This window comes from Haliotis cracherodii, unplaced genomic scaffold (genome assembly GCF_022045235.1).
Source record: "Haliotis cracherodii isolate W230 unplaced genomic scaffold, xgHalCrac1.p SCAF_25, whole genome shotgun sequence".
In the NCBI taxonomy this organism is placed as follows: domain Eukaryota; kingdom Metazoa; phylum Mollusca; class Gastropoda; order Lepetellida; family Haliotidae; genus Haliotis; species Haliotis cracherodii.
In genome coordinates, this window is record NW_027266281.1 from 8576067 (window position 1) to 8592862 (window position 16796).

A 16796-nucleotide genomic window follows, 5' to 3' on the forward strand; every position below is an offset into this window, starting at 1 on the left:
AGCGTCGCCAACCATGTCTGAGAAATCAGGTGGAGTTAACGCCACTATTGATACATTTCTTCCAGCGAGAGTTTGTCAGATAATAGGGTTTAAGGGCGATGTGAACAGTAGTCAACCACGTCACGATTTGTCAGCTTAAAGTGCAGGAAACCCTAAACGAACACTGTATGGTTTAAACAAATCCAGCATCTTAATCAGAGTCAAACTGGACAATCATAATATTTTGGTGTGACTATGGGACGAAACTCGCGGCAATGTAGATGATTCGGCACTCTGTGCCCCATTACAGGGCCAATCTATGTCAATATAACAGTCTTCACACACAAGTCTTTATAAGCACCGTGGGTTCACTTTTATTCGTTATCAGAGCAATGGCATAATACAGTTACAGAAATACAAATTGTACAAAAAAAAGGTAACAGCAACAATTTCACAATACTGATGCCATATGGGAAGCAAGGGAGAGCTGATGAGCTGGGATATCTGCATTATAAGCATTATAAGCATTATATTTTTTCTCATTGTTTCCAGTTTCTCCTTCACAGGAGGAAGCATTTTTGTCACATCTCCATACGTCATTTTGTTTGTGTGAAAACTAATTTAAAAAGTCCAGTATTTCTGAAACAAATTATTTTCAACAATTCCTTATGTATACTGATATAAAAATAAAGGGTCATACTGAAACAGAATCGGTCTTTTAAGAAGAACTGTATTTGTGTGTCAGGTATCTTAGAATTACGGTAGTTGGAACAATGTTAATTCTACTTAACGTTACTTTTCGTTCAAGGAGTGATTTGTTTCCCTTAATGGCTGTATCTTTGAAACTGTAATTGACATTTCCTGAAGAATTAAAGGGTAAACCAAGACATTTGTAGCTGGGTAACACTTCAATCATGTCCCCATAACAATGCCAAATATCCTCTTTAAAAGAAGACCTCCCCGACAAGCACCCTTTTTTGTTTCATACAATATACCCGCGCAGGCCTCAACAATACGTGCATGACAAGTCAGACATTTCAACAAAGAAGGACAATCTGGGAAACATTCATGTGATGGGTGTTATTCACATCAATCATTACAATGGCATGACGTGGACAGCTATGGTGACGGATAAGTGCCATCTCCTACAGTGATGACGCCACACTATCTTCATGACCTCGACGTCACCACACCAATTTTCGAAGACAGCATGCCACGATAATGTATGTGTGTGTCACACAAGTTTAAAATATGAAAGTCGAGGGAAGCATCTGTCTGGAAACAAAACATAATTTCAAAATTGGTAGAGTTGTTGTTTTCATCTTGGTTAAAATCCCTATTAAACCTCGTTTTCAAAACCAAAATATTGATTAAAATGTTCAGCATAAACTTCATGACAGGCTGTATTGAATGAAAGTAAGCTATTGAATTGACAGTGAAAAGGAACAATAGGTGAGATATAAAACATGTTTGATCTTTATTTCTTGTGCAAACCACCAACATTAACTGTTGAATGAGTTTCTTCCCTCGAATCTAAAACTTCATCCTCTTTAGTTTCACTCACCACTCGCCCTTTTCCGTAACCTGCAAGAAGACTCGTCCCCTTATGGATGAATGTTATGTGCGAAAATACGACAAACCAATCAGAATGCGCGTATGATTTCAAGTTCATCGTCAAAGAATCCCTCAGACATAATTTTTGATTTTACATATGTCTTGCATCTAAAAATAGACCGCGTTTCCAGATGTGCTTTAAATTGCATCTGAAATATATATAATACATGGGGAAATATATGTGAACCATTACACAACGAGTTAATTGAGACGGAACCTGGTCGCAAAAAATGGCCATGAGAGGGGCATCAGTCGCTATTCGGCTTGTCCCGGAATAACACGAGTTGGTCACAAATGCTTTAGTTCTTGATCCAGGTGTCCCAGCCATCACCTTGTTCAAGGGAGCCAACTGTAGGTTTCCCGTCGGCGAAGATGCATGAAGACGTAGTTGTGCTGTAACTGACGCCAAGACATCCAGGGTGCAGGAGGCAGGCACTACAGCAGTCTGTCCTTGACCTTACAGACGCCGTCGCCAGAATAGCCGTCGACATCTTGGCTCTTGGCTTCAGGAGAGTCCAGTACAGGCTGCCTAATGCATGTGTATAAACAGTTTGTTCACACAAAAGGAAGGAGTAATGCATATGTTCGACACATTAAAAAATACCACATGACATTTCCAGGTTCGATCACAAAACGTTAAAGGGTCTTGAAAACTTATATCTTAAAACTTCACATCGAATTAGCACCAAGGTGAATGGGTGCTTAATGCGTTAAGTATTGGAGAAAACACGCTCACGAGGTTTTGTTAGACAGAGCATGCCCTGAGGAGAGGGAAAAATCAAGTCATGCTCTGTCTACCAAAACCGAGGGAAAGCGTTTTTCCAAGTTTATAAACCGAAAAAAGAAACTTAAAACAACATTTATCAACATTTTTATGTTTCGAACATACTTTCCATGAACCTTAGGAAACGCGCGTAAAATATCTGTTGCTGGTGTACGGATCTTGAAAAGGACATTCTAAAAACCAGTGAGGCTTATCAACACCTCTGTAGCCTCGTGGTACACTCACTGGGCTACAGATTGCGAGTTCGATCCTCGGGAATATAAAGAAAACATTTGTCATTTGATTTTACATTTCATTACATGTTACAATCTGAACGGATGTTATATTAATAAAATACCCAGGACATTATATAAAATCCCAGGGACATTACAACGTCCCTGTTAAGGAGATTTAACCCGACTGGAAAGTAAAACCTCACAATAGGTTTTAATGCCTATAGAAAGACGTCTTACTTAATAGCGATCCCAATGAATAGGTTTATAAATATATATACACAGCGTCATTACTGATGGGTCACGCAGATAATAAGAGAAACCACGTCGCATTTTCAACTTCAAAGAGAGCATTTTAAATGCAGCTGGAATGAACCATATTATACCGACATTGAATGTATCACACGTGCAAGTGCTGGAAGCGTTCAGGTTGTCGTTTTGGGGAGTTTTTCTATCTCGCACTTTTCCTTGTTCTTAATTATAGTTGTCTTTTTTCAGTTTCATAATAGCATCCAGTTAGTATGACGAATGTATAAAAAAAACCCATGTTTTTTTACTATTAATCACATTGTGAACATACTCAGACCTATTGACGCTTGTTGGCATACGTTTTTGTTTGACAGTCTACACAGACAGGTGACACTCCTAGAATGAGGCTGAGTACAGACAAAACAACACATCTAGCACTATCAATACCGAGAATACACTGACACATACGACTCCATACATACATGACCTTCGTATTTGACAAGCTTAAGCTAAGACGTTGCATATCCATCAACTCTAAACAGAGGCCTCTCATACTTACATGGCTTGATGTCTTCAGCGGCTCCAGTGCAGTTTCCGCCTAGTTCCGGAAGTGGGTTGTTGCAGTAACGGACCCGACGTTCCACAGTCGGCTCCCCTTGACAACGTGACAACTGTGTCCAGGCACTCCATCCGCCGTCTTTGTTGTCTGTGATAAACAAACTCAACATCTCTAAGCTCAGCCAGTTACCAGGAACACCACGTTTGTTTCTTGCAATAGGTGAGGTGAAATTAGGTTTAACGTCGCGTCCAAGGTTATTGCACTTATATAGCGACGTGTGTGTGTGTGTGTGTGTGTGTGTGTGTGTGTGCGTGCGTGTCTGTGTGTGTGTGTGTGTCTGTCTGTGTTTATACTAGCCGGGACTTTTGCCGATATATAGTGCTAGCACACTGAGATACCATACCGCAGTTTAACATAAATACTCCACTCAGTCACAATATACTGACTCCGTGCCGACCACTCCTTGTTTTAGCCCCTTTATGCCGAGCGCCAGGCAAGGTAAAAACAAGTACCATCTTTTAACGTATTTTGGTATGACGCGACCTGGGATCGAACCCCGGACTCTCCGCTCTCCGGGGGGACGCTCAAACACTAGACCACGGAGGCGGACGTTTCTTGCTATAAAACATCCTGTGAAAAACGTCAGGAATATCTATGACAAGGCTAATATTTTTTTTGCGATAATATTGTTCTAGCAGTAAGATTGTTACAGCTCTAAGACTGTTGTAGCAGGAAGATTGTTCACTGCGCTGAGATTGCTGTAGCAGGAAGATTGTTAATGCACGTCCCTTGGGCACACCGGAAATCTGTGATTGTGGGTTCGAATTCTGGTTCACCCCGATTATGTTCCTTGGTTTTTCAGCACCATCATCGTGGGTTTCACAAAAGTTGTTACCGTCTGTGACCTACATCACTTCGGGCGTTCCTCCCACATTGAGCAGACACGCCGCGATATGACAGGAATACAGTTCAATACTGAGTTTAACAATGCTCACTCATTCACTCTGTATTCTATCATCTGCGTTCCGTCAACATATGTCTTCTGTCCATCCTATCTATCGTAGGGGCGGTCGGGAAGCCTAGTGGTTAAAGCTCGTCACGCCGAAGACCCGGGTTCGATTCCCGACATGGGTACAATCTGAGAAGCCCATTTCTGGTGTCCCCCGCCGTGATATTGCTAAAAGCGGCGTAAAAAGCCATATTCACTCACTCAGTATCTATCTATCTTAAGTCAACATACCCGCAGATAGCGTTTGATTCTAACATTTTCAAGCTTGGGCCCGCTAATGTATATTTGACTTCAACAAGATTTTGACAAATCGCTAGGACAATCTTGGAACTATAACAATCTTAGCACTACAACAATCTAAGTGCAATGACAAACTTAGCCCAAGGGCAATCTTGGCACTACAACAATCTTAGCACTACAACTACAACAATATTAGTGCTACAACAATTTGAGCGCAATAACTATCCTTAGCGTTTTGACTATCTCAGTGTTACAACAATCTAAGTGCTAGGGCAATTTTAACACTATACCAATCTTAGCGCTATGACTATCTCAGTTCTACAATAATATTAAGGATGTCCGAATTTCCAAAGTAGGGACTATTTAAATTGTTTTTCTCTGTCCGATATGTATCTACTGGAACAACAATCACATGATCAGATTAGTTCAGTGAGTTTCATTCTGAATATGGTAGTATGTACGGACGGGACATGTTTTGTTTGTTTGTTTGTTTGTTTGATTGGTTGTTTTATTGGCGCTCTCAGCAATATTCTAAGTCAAGTATCTGACATGTACATCAGAATTGCATGGATCGATGCTCATGTTGTCAATCACCGGGTTGTCTGGTCCAGACTCGATTAGTGACAGACCGCCGTCATATAGCTGGAATATTGCTGAGTGCGGCGTTAAACAACAAACAAACAAACAAACCTCACATAGCAATGAATAGAATATGCGAACGAAATACTTACAGAATTTCCATTGTCCTACTGCCCCAAAGCCAGATGATATCAGAGCATAGTTGACAGGGTGGGGGTCTGGATCAGCCCATTCCACTATTCCGGACACCCCCGGGGTGTCTCCAGCACCCAGAGCAACCACGCCCCCTGACCAGCTCACCCAGTAGGGTTTGAAGCCACTGCAGCTTGCCATGGTCGGGTCATTCGTGTCAGCTTCTAAAGCACTTGAAGCCCCATCCCGAACTCCAAATTTGTGTTGCCCACCATACCCATCCAGTAAGATTTCGTAGAAGTTTTTAGTTGTGTCTCCGTAAAATTCCGCCAGGCCTACAAATCCATCATTACAAACCGTGACCTCGAATGTAAATGACGTGACGTTTGAGATGTCAAAGTGGTTATCCACCAGCTCGATGTATGTTGAGTATATGTTGTTTGTCGTCAGCTGAACCAAGGCTGTCTTTGAACCTGGACATAGGGAAATGAAACGTATTAAGAGTAATTGAGTGAGTAACAACCTCAGTGTACAACTTGAGTGCACAACCTCATTGAACAACCATAGTGAACAACCTCAGTGAATAACCTCAGAGAACAACCTCAGTGTACAACTTGAGTGCACAACCTCAATGAATAACCTCAGTGTACATCTTGAGTGCACAAACTCAGTGAACAACCTCAATGAACAACCTCAATGAATAACCTCAGAGAACAACCTCAGTGTACAACTTGAGTGCACAACCTCGGTGAACAACCTCAGTTTACAACTTGAATGCACAACCTCGGTGAACAACCTTAGTGAACAACCTCAGTGTACAACATCAGTGAACAACCTCAGTGAATAACTCAGAGAACAACCTCAGTTTACAACTTGAGTGCACAACCTCAGTGAACAACCTTAGTGAACAACCTCAGTGAACAACCTCAGTGAACAACCTCAGTGAATAACTCAGAGAACAACCTCAGTGTACAACTTGAGTGCACAACCTCAGTGAACAACCTCAGTGAACAAGCTCAGTGAACAACCTCAGTGAATAACCTCAGTGAACAACCTCAGTGAACAACCTCAGTGAATAACTCAGAGAACAACCTCAGTGTACAACTTGAGTGCACAACCTCAGTGAACAACCTCAGTGAACAACCTCAGTGAACAACCTCAGTGTACAACTTGAGTGCACAACCTCAGTGAACAACCTCAGTGAACAACTTCAGTGAACAACCTCAGTGAATAACCTCAGTGAACAACCTCAGTGAACAACCTCAGTGAATAACTCAGAGAACAACCTCAGTGTACAACTTGAGTGCACAACCTCAGTGAACAACCTCAGTGAACAACCTCAGTGTACAACTTTAGTGCACAACCTCAGTGAATAACCTCAGTGTACATCTTGAGTGCACAAACTCAGTGAACAACCTCAATGAACAACCTCAATGAATAACCTCAGAGAACAACCTCAGTGTACAACTTGAGTGCACAACCTCGGTGAACAACATCAGTTTACAACTTGAATGCACAACCTCGGTGAACAACCTTAGTGAACAACCTCAGTGTACAACATCAGTGAACAACCTCAGTGAATAACTCAGAGAACAACCTCAGTTTACAACTTGAGTGCACAACCTCAGTGAACAACCTTAGTGAACAACCTCAGTGAACAACCTCAGTGAACAACCTCAGTGAATAACTCAGAGAACAACCTCAGTGTACAACTTGAGTGCACAACCTCAGTGAACAACCTCAGTGAACAACCTCAGTGAACAACCTCAGTGAATAACCTCAGTGAACAACCTCAGTGAACAACCTCAGTGAATAACTGAGAGAACAACCTCAGTGTACAACTTGAGTGCACAACCTCAGTGAACAACCTCAGTGAACAACCTCAGTGAACAACATCAGTGAACAACATCAGTGTACAACTTGAGTGCACAACCTCAGTGAACAACCTCAGTGAACAACCTCAGTGAATAACCTCAGTGAACAACCTCAGTGAACAACCTCAGTGAATAACTCAGAGAACAACCTCAGTGTACAACTTGAGTGCACAACCTCAGTGAACAACCTCAGTGAACAACCTCAGTGTACAACTTGAGTGCACAACCTCAGTGAACAACCTCAGTGAACAACCTCAGTGAACAACCTCAGTGTACAACTTGAGTGCACAACCTCAGTGAACAACCTCAGTGTACAACTTGAGTCAGTGAGTGAGTTGGGTTTAACGCCGCTTTTAACAGTATTCCAGTAATATCACGGTGTGTCAGCTTAATGTGGGAGAAAAGCACGAAGTGATGCAGGTCTCAGACGTTTACCACTTCGGGTACGGTGCTGACAAACCTAGAAACATAATCGGGGCGAGACGGGATTTGAACCCACAATCACAGGTTTCTGGCGTGACCAAGGGACGCAACTCTGCACAGCGAATTGCGGTGCCTTAGACGACTGGGCCATCCGTGTCGCGAAACGTATGAAGAAACGCATTGTGGGAGAACTGCAGTAGCTTGTGACAATGTACATAAGCATATATCAGACATATCATGATAATTCACTGTACACACATGGAATATAAAATGGCAATGCAGGAGAATAACCATCCTAGATTTTCTGCCGAAACAGATTCCACATTATGCAGATTTGCATAAAGGGCAACTAGCTGTGGACATTACTTGAAAGGACAACTGAAAATCACTGATGACACCACATAAATGCGACTTGCATGTTCCTCAGTCTAGGCATACACATACCAATGTTATAATTCCAATGACTAAAAGTTTATACTACGGTTATAACAAACTCACAGGAACCACTAATTTTAGTTCGGAATAACCGTGGTTCGTTATAAGCATTTATACAACAAATGGCCGGGACTAAAAGGGAAGTTTGTTATATCGGTCAGTTCGTTATAAGCGTGTTCATTATAAACGTAGTTTACTGTATTAAGAAAATACTTTGGCAGTGTTTTTAGTAAACAGAATCAAAAGACAAAATTTAAATGAATGTTCAAGTTTCTAGTGAAGGCATTTTATTTATAGATATTGTCATCGATTGGGTTTGACTGATCTGTCTAAAATGAAATTCCCGTGCACATTATGTTGGTTACAGTCCGGACTAGTACAAGCAGCCACACACACACACGTCCGTGCGCGTCCCTATATAAGTGCAATGCTCTTGGACGCGACGTTAAACCCAATTTCACCTCACCTCACCTCACCTCACCTCACCTCACCCTGCAACACAACACGTGCCTTCAATTTGAAACCTTCAGCCAGCGCAGGACTGAGGTCATTGATCTGAAACTACTTCTGTTGGTCGCGACAAAGGTAAAGGCCTCATCTGGTTGCTTCTGACATTTCACATCTATTATTAATTAACACGTCGTTTTTAGTTTAAAAAAACCCGTCACGTATTCGTGACAATTTTTTGTCTGGTCAATCGATCACTTGACTGTCTGGTTTGTTTAGAGGCCGTCCCATGACAGACGTACTGTTCTGCAGCACCAGGCAACAAACAAACATGTCCCTTTTAAGCATATTAGTTTGTTTTGTTTTATTTGTTGTTTAACGCCGCACTCAGCAGTATTCCAGCTATATGACGGCGGTCTGTAAATAATCGAGTCTGGAACAGGCAATCCTGATATCATGAGCATCAATCCACAACAATTGGGATCGATGACATGCATCAACCAAGTCAGCGAGCCTGACCACCCGATCCCGTTAGTCGCCTCTTACGACAAGCATAGTGGTCTTTTACGGCAAGCATGGGTTGTTGAAGACCTATTCTACCCCGGATCTTCACGGGTCTTAAGCAAATTGTGAGTGGCGGGTGGTACAGACTTGGCAGGAGTTGTTTATCGTTTTCGCGAAGACCCATTTATATAATTGTCACCTTTATTTTGTCTATTATGCCCAATGAAATCTAATCCTAGCGGGTAATCGAGACAGAATATCGTCTTGTGTTTTAACCCTACTTATCATCGAAGTTGACGTTTTTTCTTGGGTGTCCCATGTGAGACGCACTTGTGTTACCATTAAACAGTGGCCCCGTAGATCAATGATTACAATGATTGAAAACTAGCCAGTACATAACTTCCCTTGAGGTCTAATAAAGAGACATATGACCTCCAACATAATGTGCACGGGAATTTCATTTTAGACAGATCAGTCAAACCCAATCGATGACAATATCTATAAATAAAATGCCTTCACTAGAAACTTGAACATTCATTTAAATTTTGTCTTTTGATTCTGTTTACTAAAAACACTGCCAAAGTATTTTCTTAATACAGTAAACTACGTTTATAATGAACACGCTTATAACGAACTGACCGATATAACAAACTTCCCTTTTAGTCCCGGCCATTTGTTGTATAAATGCTTATAACGAACCACGGTTATTCCGAACTAAAATTAGTGGTTCCTGTGAGTTTGTTATAACCGTAGTATAAACTTTTAGTCATTGGAATTATAACATTGGTATGTGTATGCCTAGACTGAGGAACATGCAAGTCGCATTTATGTGGTGTCATCAGTGATTTTCAGTTGTCCTTTCAAGTAATGTCCACAGCTAGTTGCCCTTTATGCAAATCTGCATAATGTGGAATCTGTTTCGGCAGAAAATCTAGGATGGTTATTCTCCTGCATTGCCATTTTATATTCCATGTGTGTACAGTGAATTATCATGATATGTCTGATATATGCTTATGTACATTGTCACAAGCTACTGCAGTTCTCCCACAATGCGTTTCTTCATACGTTTCGCGACACGGATGGCCCAGTCGTCTAAGGCACCGCAATTCGCTGTGCAGAGTTGCGTCCCTTGGTCACGCCAGAAACCTGTGATTGTGGGTTCAAATCCCGTCTCGCCCCGATTATGTTTCTAGGTTTGTCAGCACCGTACCCGAAGTGGTAAACGTCTGAGACCTGCATCACTTCGTGCTTTTCTCCCACATTAAGCTGACACACCGTGATATTACTGGAATACTGTTAAAAGCGGCGTTAAACCCAACTCACTCACTGACTCAAGTTGTACACTGAGGTTGTTCACTGAGGTTGTGCACTCAAGTTGTACACTGAGGTTGTTCACTGAGGTTGTTCACTGAGGTTGTTCACTCAAGTTGTACACTGAGGTTGTTCACTGAGGTTGTTCACTGAGGTTGTTCACTGAGGTTGTTCACTGAGGTTGTGCACTCAAGTTGTACGCTGAGGTTGTTCTCTGAGTTATTCACTGAGGTTGTTCACTGAGGTTGTTCACTGAGGTTATTCACTGAGGTTGTTCACTGAGGTTGTTCACTGAGGTTGTTCACTGAGGTTGTGCACTCAAGTTGTACACTGAGGTTGTTCTCTGAGTTATTCACTGAGGTTGTTCACTGAGGTTGTTCACTGAGGTTGTTCACTAAGGTTGTTCACTGAGGTTGTGCACTCAAGTTGTAAACTGAGGTTGTTCTCTGAGTTATTCACTGAGGTTGTTCACTGATGTTGTACACTGAGGTTGTTCACTAAGGTTGTTCACCGAGGTTGTGCATTCAAGTTGTAAACTGAGGTTGTTCACCGAGGTTGTGCACTGAGGTTGTGCACTCAAGTTGTACACTGAGGTTGTTCACTGAGGTTGTTCACTGAGGTTGTTCACTGAGGTTGTTCACTGAGGTTGTGCACTCAAGTTGTACGCTGAGGTTGTTCTCTGAGTTATTCACTGAGGTTGTTCACTGAGGTTGTTCACTGAGGTTATTCACTGAGGTTGTTCACTGAGGTTGTTCACTGAGGTTGTTCACTGAGGTTGTGCACTCAAGTTGTACACTGAGGTTGTTCTCTGAGTTATTCACTGAGGTTGTTCACTGAGGTTGTTCACTGAGGTTGTTCACTAAGGTTGTTCACTGAGGTTGTGCACTCAAGTTGTAAACTGAGGTTGTTCTCTGAGTTATTCACTGAGGTTGTTCACTGATGTTGTACACTGAGGTTGTTCACTAAGGTTGTTCACCGAGGTTGTGCATTCAAGTTGTAAACTGAGGTTGTTCACCGAGGTTGTGCACTCAAGTTGTACACTGAGGTTGTTCTCTGAGGTTATTCATTGAGGTTGTTCATTGAGGTTGTTCACTGAGTTTGTGCACTCAAGATGTACACTGAGGTTATTCATTGAGGTTGTGCACTCAAGTTGTACACTGAGGTTGTTCTCTGAGGTTATTCACTGAGGTTGTTCACTATGGTTGTTCAATGAGGTTGTGCACTCAAGTTGTACACTGAGGTTGTTACTCACTCAATTACTCTTAATACGTTTCATTTCCCTATGTCCAGGTTCAAAGACAGCCTTGGTTCAGCTGACGACAAACAACATATACTCAACATACATCGAGCTGGTGGATAACCACTTTGACATCTCAAACGTCACGTCATTTACATTCGAGGTCACGGTTTGTAATGATGGATTTGTAGGCCTGGCGGAATTTTACGGAGACACAACTAAAAACTTCTACGAAATCTTACTGGATGGGTATGGTGGGCAACACAAATTTGGAGTTCGGGATGGGGCTTCAAGTGCTTTAGAAGCTGACACGAATGACCCGACCATGGCAAGCTGCAGTGGCTTCAAACCCTACTGGGTGAGCTGGTCAGGGGGCGTGGTTGCTCTGGGTGCTGGAGACACCCCGGGGGTGTCCGGAATAGTGGAATGGGCTGATCCAGACCCCCACCCTGTCAACTATGCTCTGATATCATCTGGCTTTGGGGCAGTAGGACAATGGAAATTCTGTAAGTATTTCGTTCGCATATTCTATTCATTGCTATGTGAGGTTTGTTTGTTTGTTTGTTGTTTAACGCCGCACTCAGCAATATTCCAGCTATATGACGGCGGTCTGTCACTAATCGAGTCTGGACCAGACAACCCGGTGATTGACAACATGAGCATCGATCCATGCAATTCTGATGTACATGTCAGATACTTGACTTAGAATATTGCTGAGAGCGCCAATAAAACAACCAATCAAACAAACAAACAAACAAACAAAACATGTCCCGTCCGTACATACTACCATATTCAGAATGAAACTCACTGAACTAATCTGATCATGTGATTGTTGTTCCAGTAGATACATATCGGACAGAGAAAAACAATTTAAATAGTCCCTACTTTGGAAATTCGGACATCCTTAATATTATTGTAGAACTGAGATAGTCATAGCGCTAAGATTGGTATAGTGTTAAAATTGCCCTAGCACTTAGATTGTTGTAACACTGAGATAGTCAAAACGCTAAGGATAGTTATTGCGCTCAAATTGTTGTAGCACTAATATTGTTGTAGTTGTAGTGCTAAGATTGTTGTAGTGCCAAGATTGCCCTTGGGCTAAGTTTGTCATTGCACTTAGATTGTTGTAGTGCTAAGATTGTTATAGTTCCAAGATTGTCCTAGCGATTTGTCAAAATCTTGTTGAAGTCAAATATACATTAGCGGGCCCAAGCTTGAAAATGTTAGAATCAAACGCTATCTGCGGGTATGTTGACTTAAGATAGATAGATACTGAGTGAGTGAATATGGCTTTTTACGCCGCTTTTAGCAATATCACGGCGGGGGACACCAGAAATGGGCTTCTCAGATTGTACCCATGTCGGGAATCGAACCCGGGTCTTCGGCGTGACGAGCTTTAACCACTAGGCTTCCCGACCGCCCCTACGATAGATAGGATGGACAGAAGACATATGTTGACGGAACGCAGATGATAGAATACAGAGTGAATGAGTGAGCATTGTTAAACTCAGTATTGAACTGTATTCCTGTCATATCGCGGCGTGTCTGCTCAATGTGGGAGGAACGCCCGAAGTGATGTAGGTCACAGACGGTAACAACTTTTGTGAAACCCACGATGATGGTGCTGAAAAACCAAGGAACATAATCGGGGTGAACCAGAATTCGAACCCACAATCACAGATTTCCGGTGTGCCCAAGGGACGTGCATTAACAATCTTCCTGCTACAGCAATCTCAGCGCAGTGAACAATCTTCCTGCTACAACAGTCTTAGAGCTGTAACAATCTTACTGCTAGAACAATATTATCGCAAAAAAAATATTAGCCTTGTCATAGATATTCCTGACGTTTTTCACAGGATGTTTTATAGCAAGAAACGTCCGCCTCCGTGGTCTAGTGTTTGAGCGTCCCCCCGGAGAGCGGAGAGTCCGGGGTTCGATCCCAGGTCGCGTCATACCAAAATACGTTAAAAGATGGTACTTGTTTTTACCTTGCCTGGCGCTCGGCATAAAGGGGCTAAAACAAGGAGTGGTCGGCACGGAGTCAGTATATTGTGACTGAGTGGAGTATTTATGTTAAACTGCGGTATGGTATCTCAGTGTGCTAGCACTATATATCGGCAAAAGTCCCGGCTAGTATAAACACAGACAGACACACACACACACACAGACACGCACGCACACACACACACACACACACACACACACACACACACACACACACACACACGTCGCTATATAAGTGCAATAACCTTGGACGCGACGTTAAACCTAATTTCACCTCACCTATTGCAAGAAACAAACGTGGTGTTCCTGGTAACTGGCTGAGCTTAGAGATGTTGAGTTTGTTTATCACAGACAACAAAGACGGCGGATGGAGTGCCTGGACACAGTTGTCACGTTGTCAAGGGGAGCCGACTGTGGAACGTCGGGTCCGTTACTGCAACAACCCACTTCCGGAACTAGGCGGAAACTGCACTGGAGCCGCTGAAGACATCAAGCCATGTAAGTATGAGAGGCCTCTGTTTAGAGTTGATGGATATGCAACGTCTTAGCTTAAGCTTGTCAAATACGAAGGTCATGTATGTATGGAGTCGTATGTGTCAGTGTATTCTCGGTATTGATAGTGCTAGATGTGTTGTTTTGTCTGTACTCAGCCTCATTCTAGAAGTGTCACCTGTCTGTGTAGACTGTCAAACAAAAACGTATGCCAACAAGCGTCAATAGGTCTGAGTATGTTCACAATGTGATTAATAGTAAAAAAACATGTTTTTTTTTTTATACATTCGTCATACTAACTGGATGCTATTATGAAACTGAAAAAAGACAACTATAATTAAGAACAAGGAAAAGTGCGAGATAGAAAAACTCCCCAAAACGACAACCTGAACGCTTCCAGCACTTGCACGTGTGATACATTCAATGTCGGTATAATATGGTTCATTCCAGCTGCATTTAAAATGCTCTCTTTGAAGTTGAAAATGCGACGTGGTTTCTCTTATTATCTGCGTGACCCATCAGTAATGACGCTGTGTATATATATTTATAAACCTATTCATTGGGATCGCTATTAAGTAAGACGTCTTTCTATAGGCATTAAAACCTATTGTGAGGTTTTACTTTCCAGTCGGGTTAAATCTCCTTAACAGGGACGTTGTAATGTCCCTGGGATTTTATATAATGTCCTGGGTATTTTATTAATATAACATCCGTTCAGATTGTAACATGTAATGAAATGTAAAATCAAATGACAAATGTTTTCTTTATATTCCCGAGGATCGAACTCGCAATCTGTAGCCCAGTGAGTGTACCACGAGGCTACAGAGGTGTTGATAAGCCTCACTGGTTTTTAGAATGTCCTTTTCAAGATCCGTACACCAGCAACAGATATTTTACGCGCGTTTCCTAAGGTTCATGGAAAGTATGTTCGAAACATAAAAATGTTGATAAATGTTGTTTTAAGTTTCTTTTTTCGGTTTATAAACTTGGAAAAACGCTTTCCCTCGGTTTTGGTAGACAGAGCATGACTTGATTTTTCCCTCTCCTCAGGGCATGCTCTGTCTAACAAAACCTCGTGAGCGTGTTTTCTCCAATACTTAACGCATTAAGCACCCATTCACCTTGGTGCTAATTCGATGTGAAGTTTTAAGATATAAGTTTTCAAGACCCTTTAACGTTTTGTGATCGAACCTGGAAATGTCATGTGGTATTTTTTAATGTGTCGAACATATGCATTACTCCTTCCTTTTGTGTGAACAAACTGTTTATACACATGCATTAGGCAGCCTGTACTGGACTCTCCTGAAGCCAAGAGCCAAGATGTCGACGGCTATTCTGGCGACGGCGTCTGTAAGGTCAAGGACAGACTGCTGTAGTGCCTGCCTCCTGCACCCTGGATGTCTTGGCGTCAGTTACAGCACAACTACGTCTTCATGCATCTTCGCCGACGGGAAACCTACAGTTGGCTCCCTTGAACAAGGTGATGGCTGGGACACCTGGATCAAGAACTAAAGCATTTGTGACCAACTCGTGTTATTCCGGGACAAGCCGAATAGCGACTGATGCCCCTCTCATGGCCATTTTTTGCGACCAGGTTCCGTCTCAATTAACTCGTTGTGTAATGGTTCACATATATTTCCCCATGTATTATATATATTTCAGATGCAATTTAAAGCACATCTGGAAACGCGGTCTATTTTTAGATGCAAGACATATGTAAAATCAAAAATTATGTCTGAGGGATTCTTTGACGATGAACTTGAAATCATACGCGCATTCTGATTGGTTTGTCGTATTTTCGCACATAACATTCATCCATAAGGGGACGAGTCTTCTTGCAGGTTACGGAAAAGGGCGAGTGGTGAGTGAAACTAAAGAGGATGAAGTTTTAGATTCGAGGGAAGAAACTCATTCAACAGTTAATGTTGGTGGTTTGCACAAGAAATAAAGATCAAACATGTTTTATATCTCACCTATTGTTCCTTTTCACTGTCAATTCAATAGCTTACTTTCATTCAATACAGCCTGTCATGAAGTTTATGCTGAACATTTTAATCAATATTTTGGTTTTGAAAACGAGGTTTAATAGGGATTTTAACCAAGATGAAAACAACAACTCTACCAATTTTGAAATTATGTTTTGTTTCCAGACAGATGCTTCCCTCGACTTTCATATTTTAAACTTGTGTGACACACACATACATTATCGTGGCATGCTGTCTTCGAAAATTGGTGTGGTGACGTCGAGGTCATGAAGATAGTGTGGCGTCATCACTGTAGGAGATGGCACTTATCCGTCACCATAGCTGTCCACGTCATGCCATTGTAATGATTGATGTGAATAACACCCATCACATGAATGTTTCCCAGATTGTCCTTCTTTGTTGAAATGTCTGACTTGTCATGCACGTATTGTTGAGGCCTGCGCGGGTATATTGTATGAAACAAAAAAGGGTGCTTGTCGGGGAGGTCTTCTTTTAAAGAGGATATTTGGCATTGTTATGGGGACATGATTGAAGTGTTACCCAGCTACAAATGTCTTGGTTTACCCTTTAGTTCTTCAGGAAATGTCAATTACAGTTTCAAAGATACAGCCATTAAGGGAAACAAATCACTCCTTGAACGAAAAGTAACGTTAAGTAGAATTAACATTGTTCCAACTACCGTAATTCTAAGATACCTGACACACAAATACAGTTCTTCTTAAAAGAC

At 41.9% G+C, this 16796-nt stretch overlaps 2 protein-coding genes across 2 annotated transcripts; one reads left to right on the forward strand and one right to left on the reverse strand.

Moving 5' to 3' along the window:
- Positions 1–1892: 1892 nt before the first annotated feature.
- Positions 1893–6853, reverse strand: LOC139472749 (uncharacterized). Its single transcript, XM_071255217.1, has 4 exons — positions 6823–6853; positions 5378–5830; positions 3398–3544; positions 1893–2122 (listed from the first exon to the last, which is right to left on the reverse strand). The coding sequence occupies exons 1-4, from the start codon at positions 6851–6853 to the stop codon at positions 1893–1895; spliced, it is 861 nt and encodes a 286-aa protein (XP_071111318.1).
- Positions 6854–6868: 15 nt separating this feature from the next.
- On the forward strand, positions 6869–15596 carry LOC139472750 (uncharacterized). Its single transcript, XM_071255218.1, has 4 exons — positions 6869–6881; positions 11642–12094; positions 13944–14090; positions 15367–15596. The coding sequence occupies exons 1-4, from the start codon at positions 6869–6871 to the stop codon at positions 15594–15596; spliced, it is 843 nt and encodes a 280-aa protein (XP_071111319.1).
- The last annotated feature ends 1200 nt before the right edge of the window (positions 15597–16796 follow it).

What these genes read in the sequence shown, in the direction of transcription:
- LOC139472749 (XM_071255217.1), bottom strand. Translation starts at nt 6,853, where the DNA reads ATGTTGTTCACCGAGGTTGTGCACTCAAGTT. An exon ending in CGAGGTTGTGCACTCAAGTT is followed by an intron (nt 5,831 to 6,822) that starts GTACACTGAGGT and finishes CCCTATGTCCAG; the next exon opens with GTTCAAAGACAGCCTTGGTT. An exon ending in CGCTGAAGACATCAAGCCAT is followed by an intron (nt 2,123 to 3,397) that starts GTAAGTATGAGA and finishes CACATGCATTAG; the next exon opens with GCAGCCTGTACTGGACTCTC.
- LOC139472750 (XM_071255218.1), top strand. An exon ending in AGTAGGACAATGGAAATTCT is followed by an intron (nt 12,095 to 13,943) that starts GTAAGTATTTCG and finishes TGTTTATCACAG; the next exon opens with ACAACAAAGACGGCGGATGG. An exon ending in CGCTGAAGACATCAAGCCAT is followed by an intron (nt 14,091 to 15,366) that starts GTAAGTATGAGA and finishes CACATGCATTAG; the next exon opens with GCAGCCTGTACTGGACTCTC.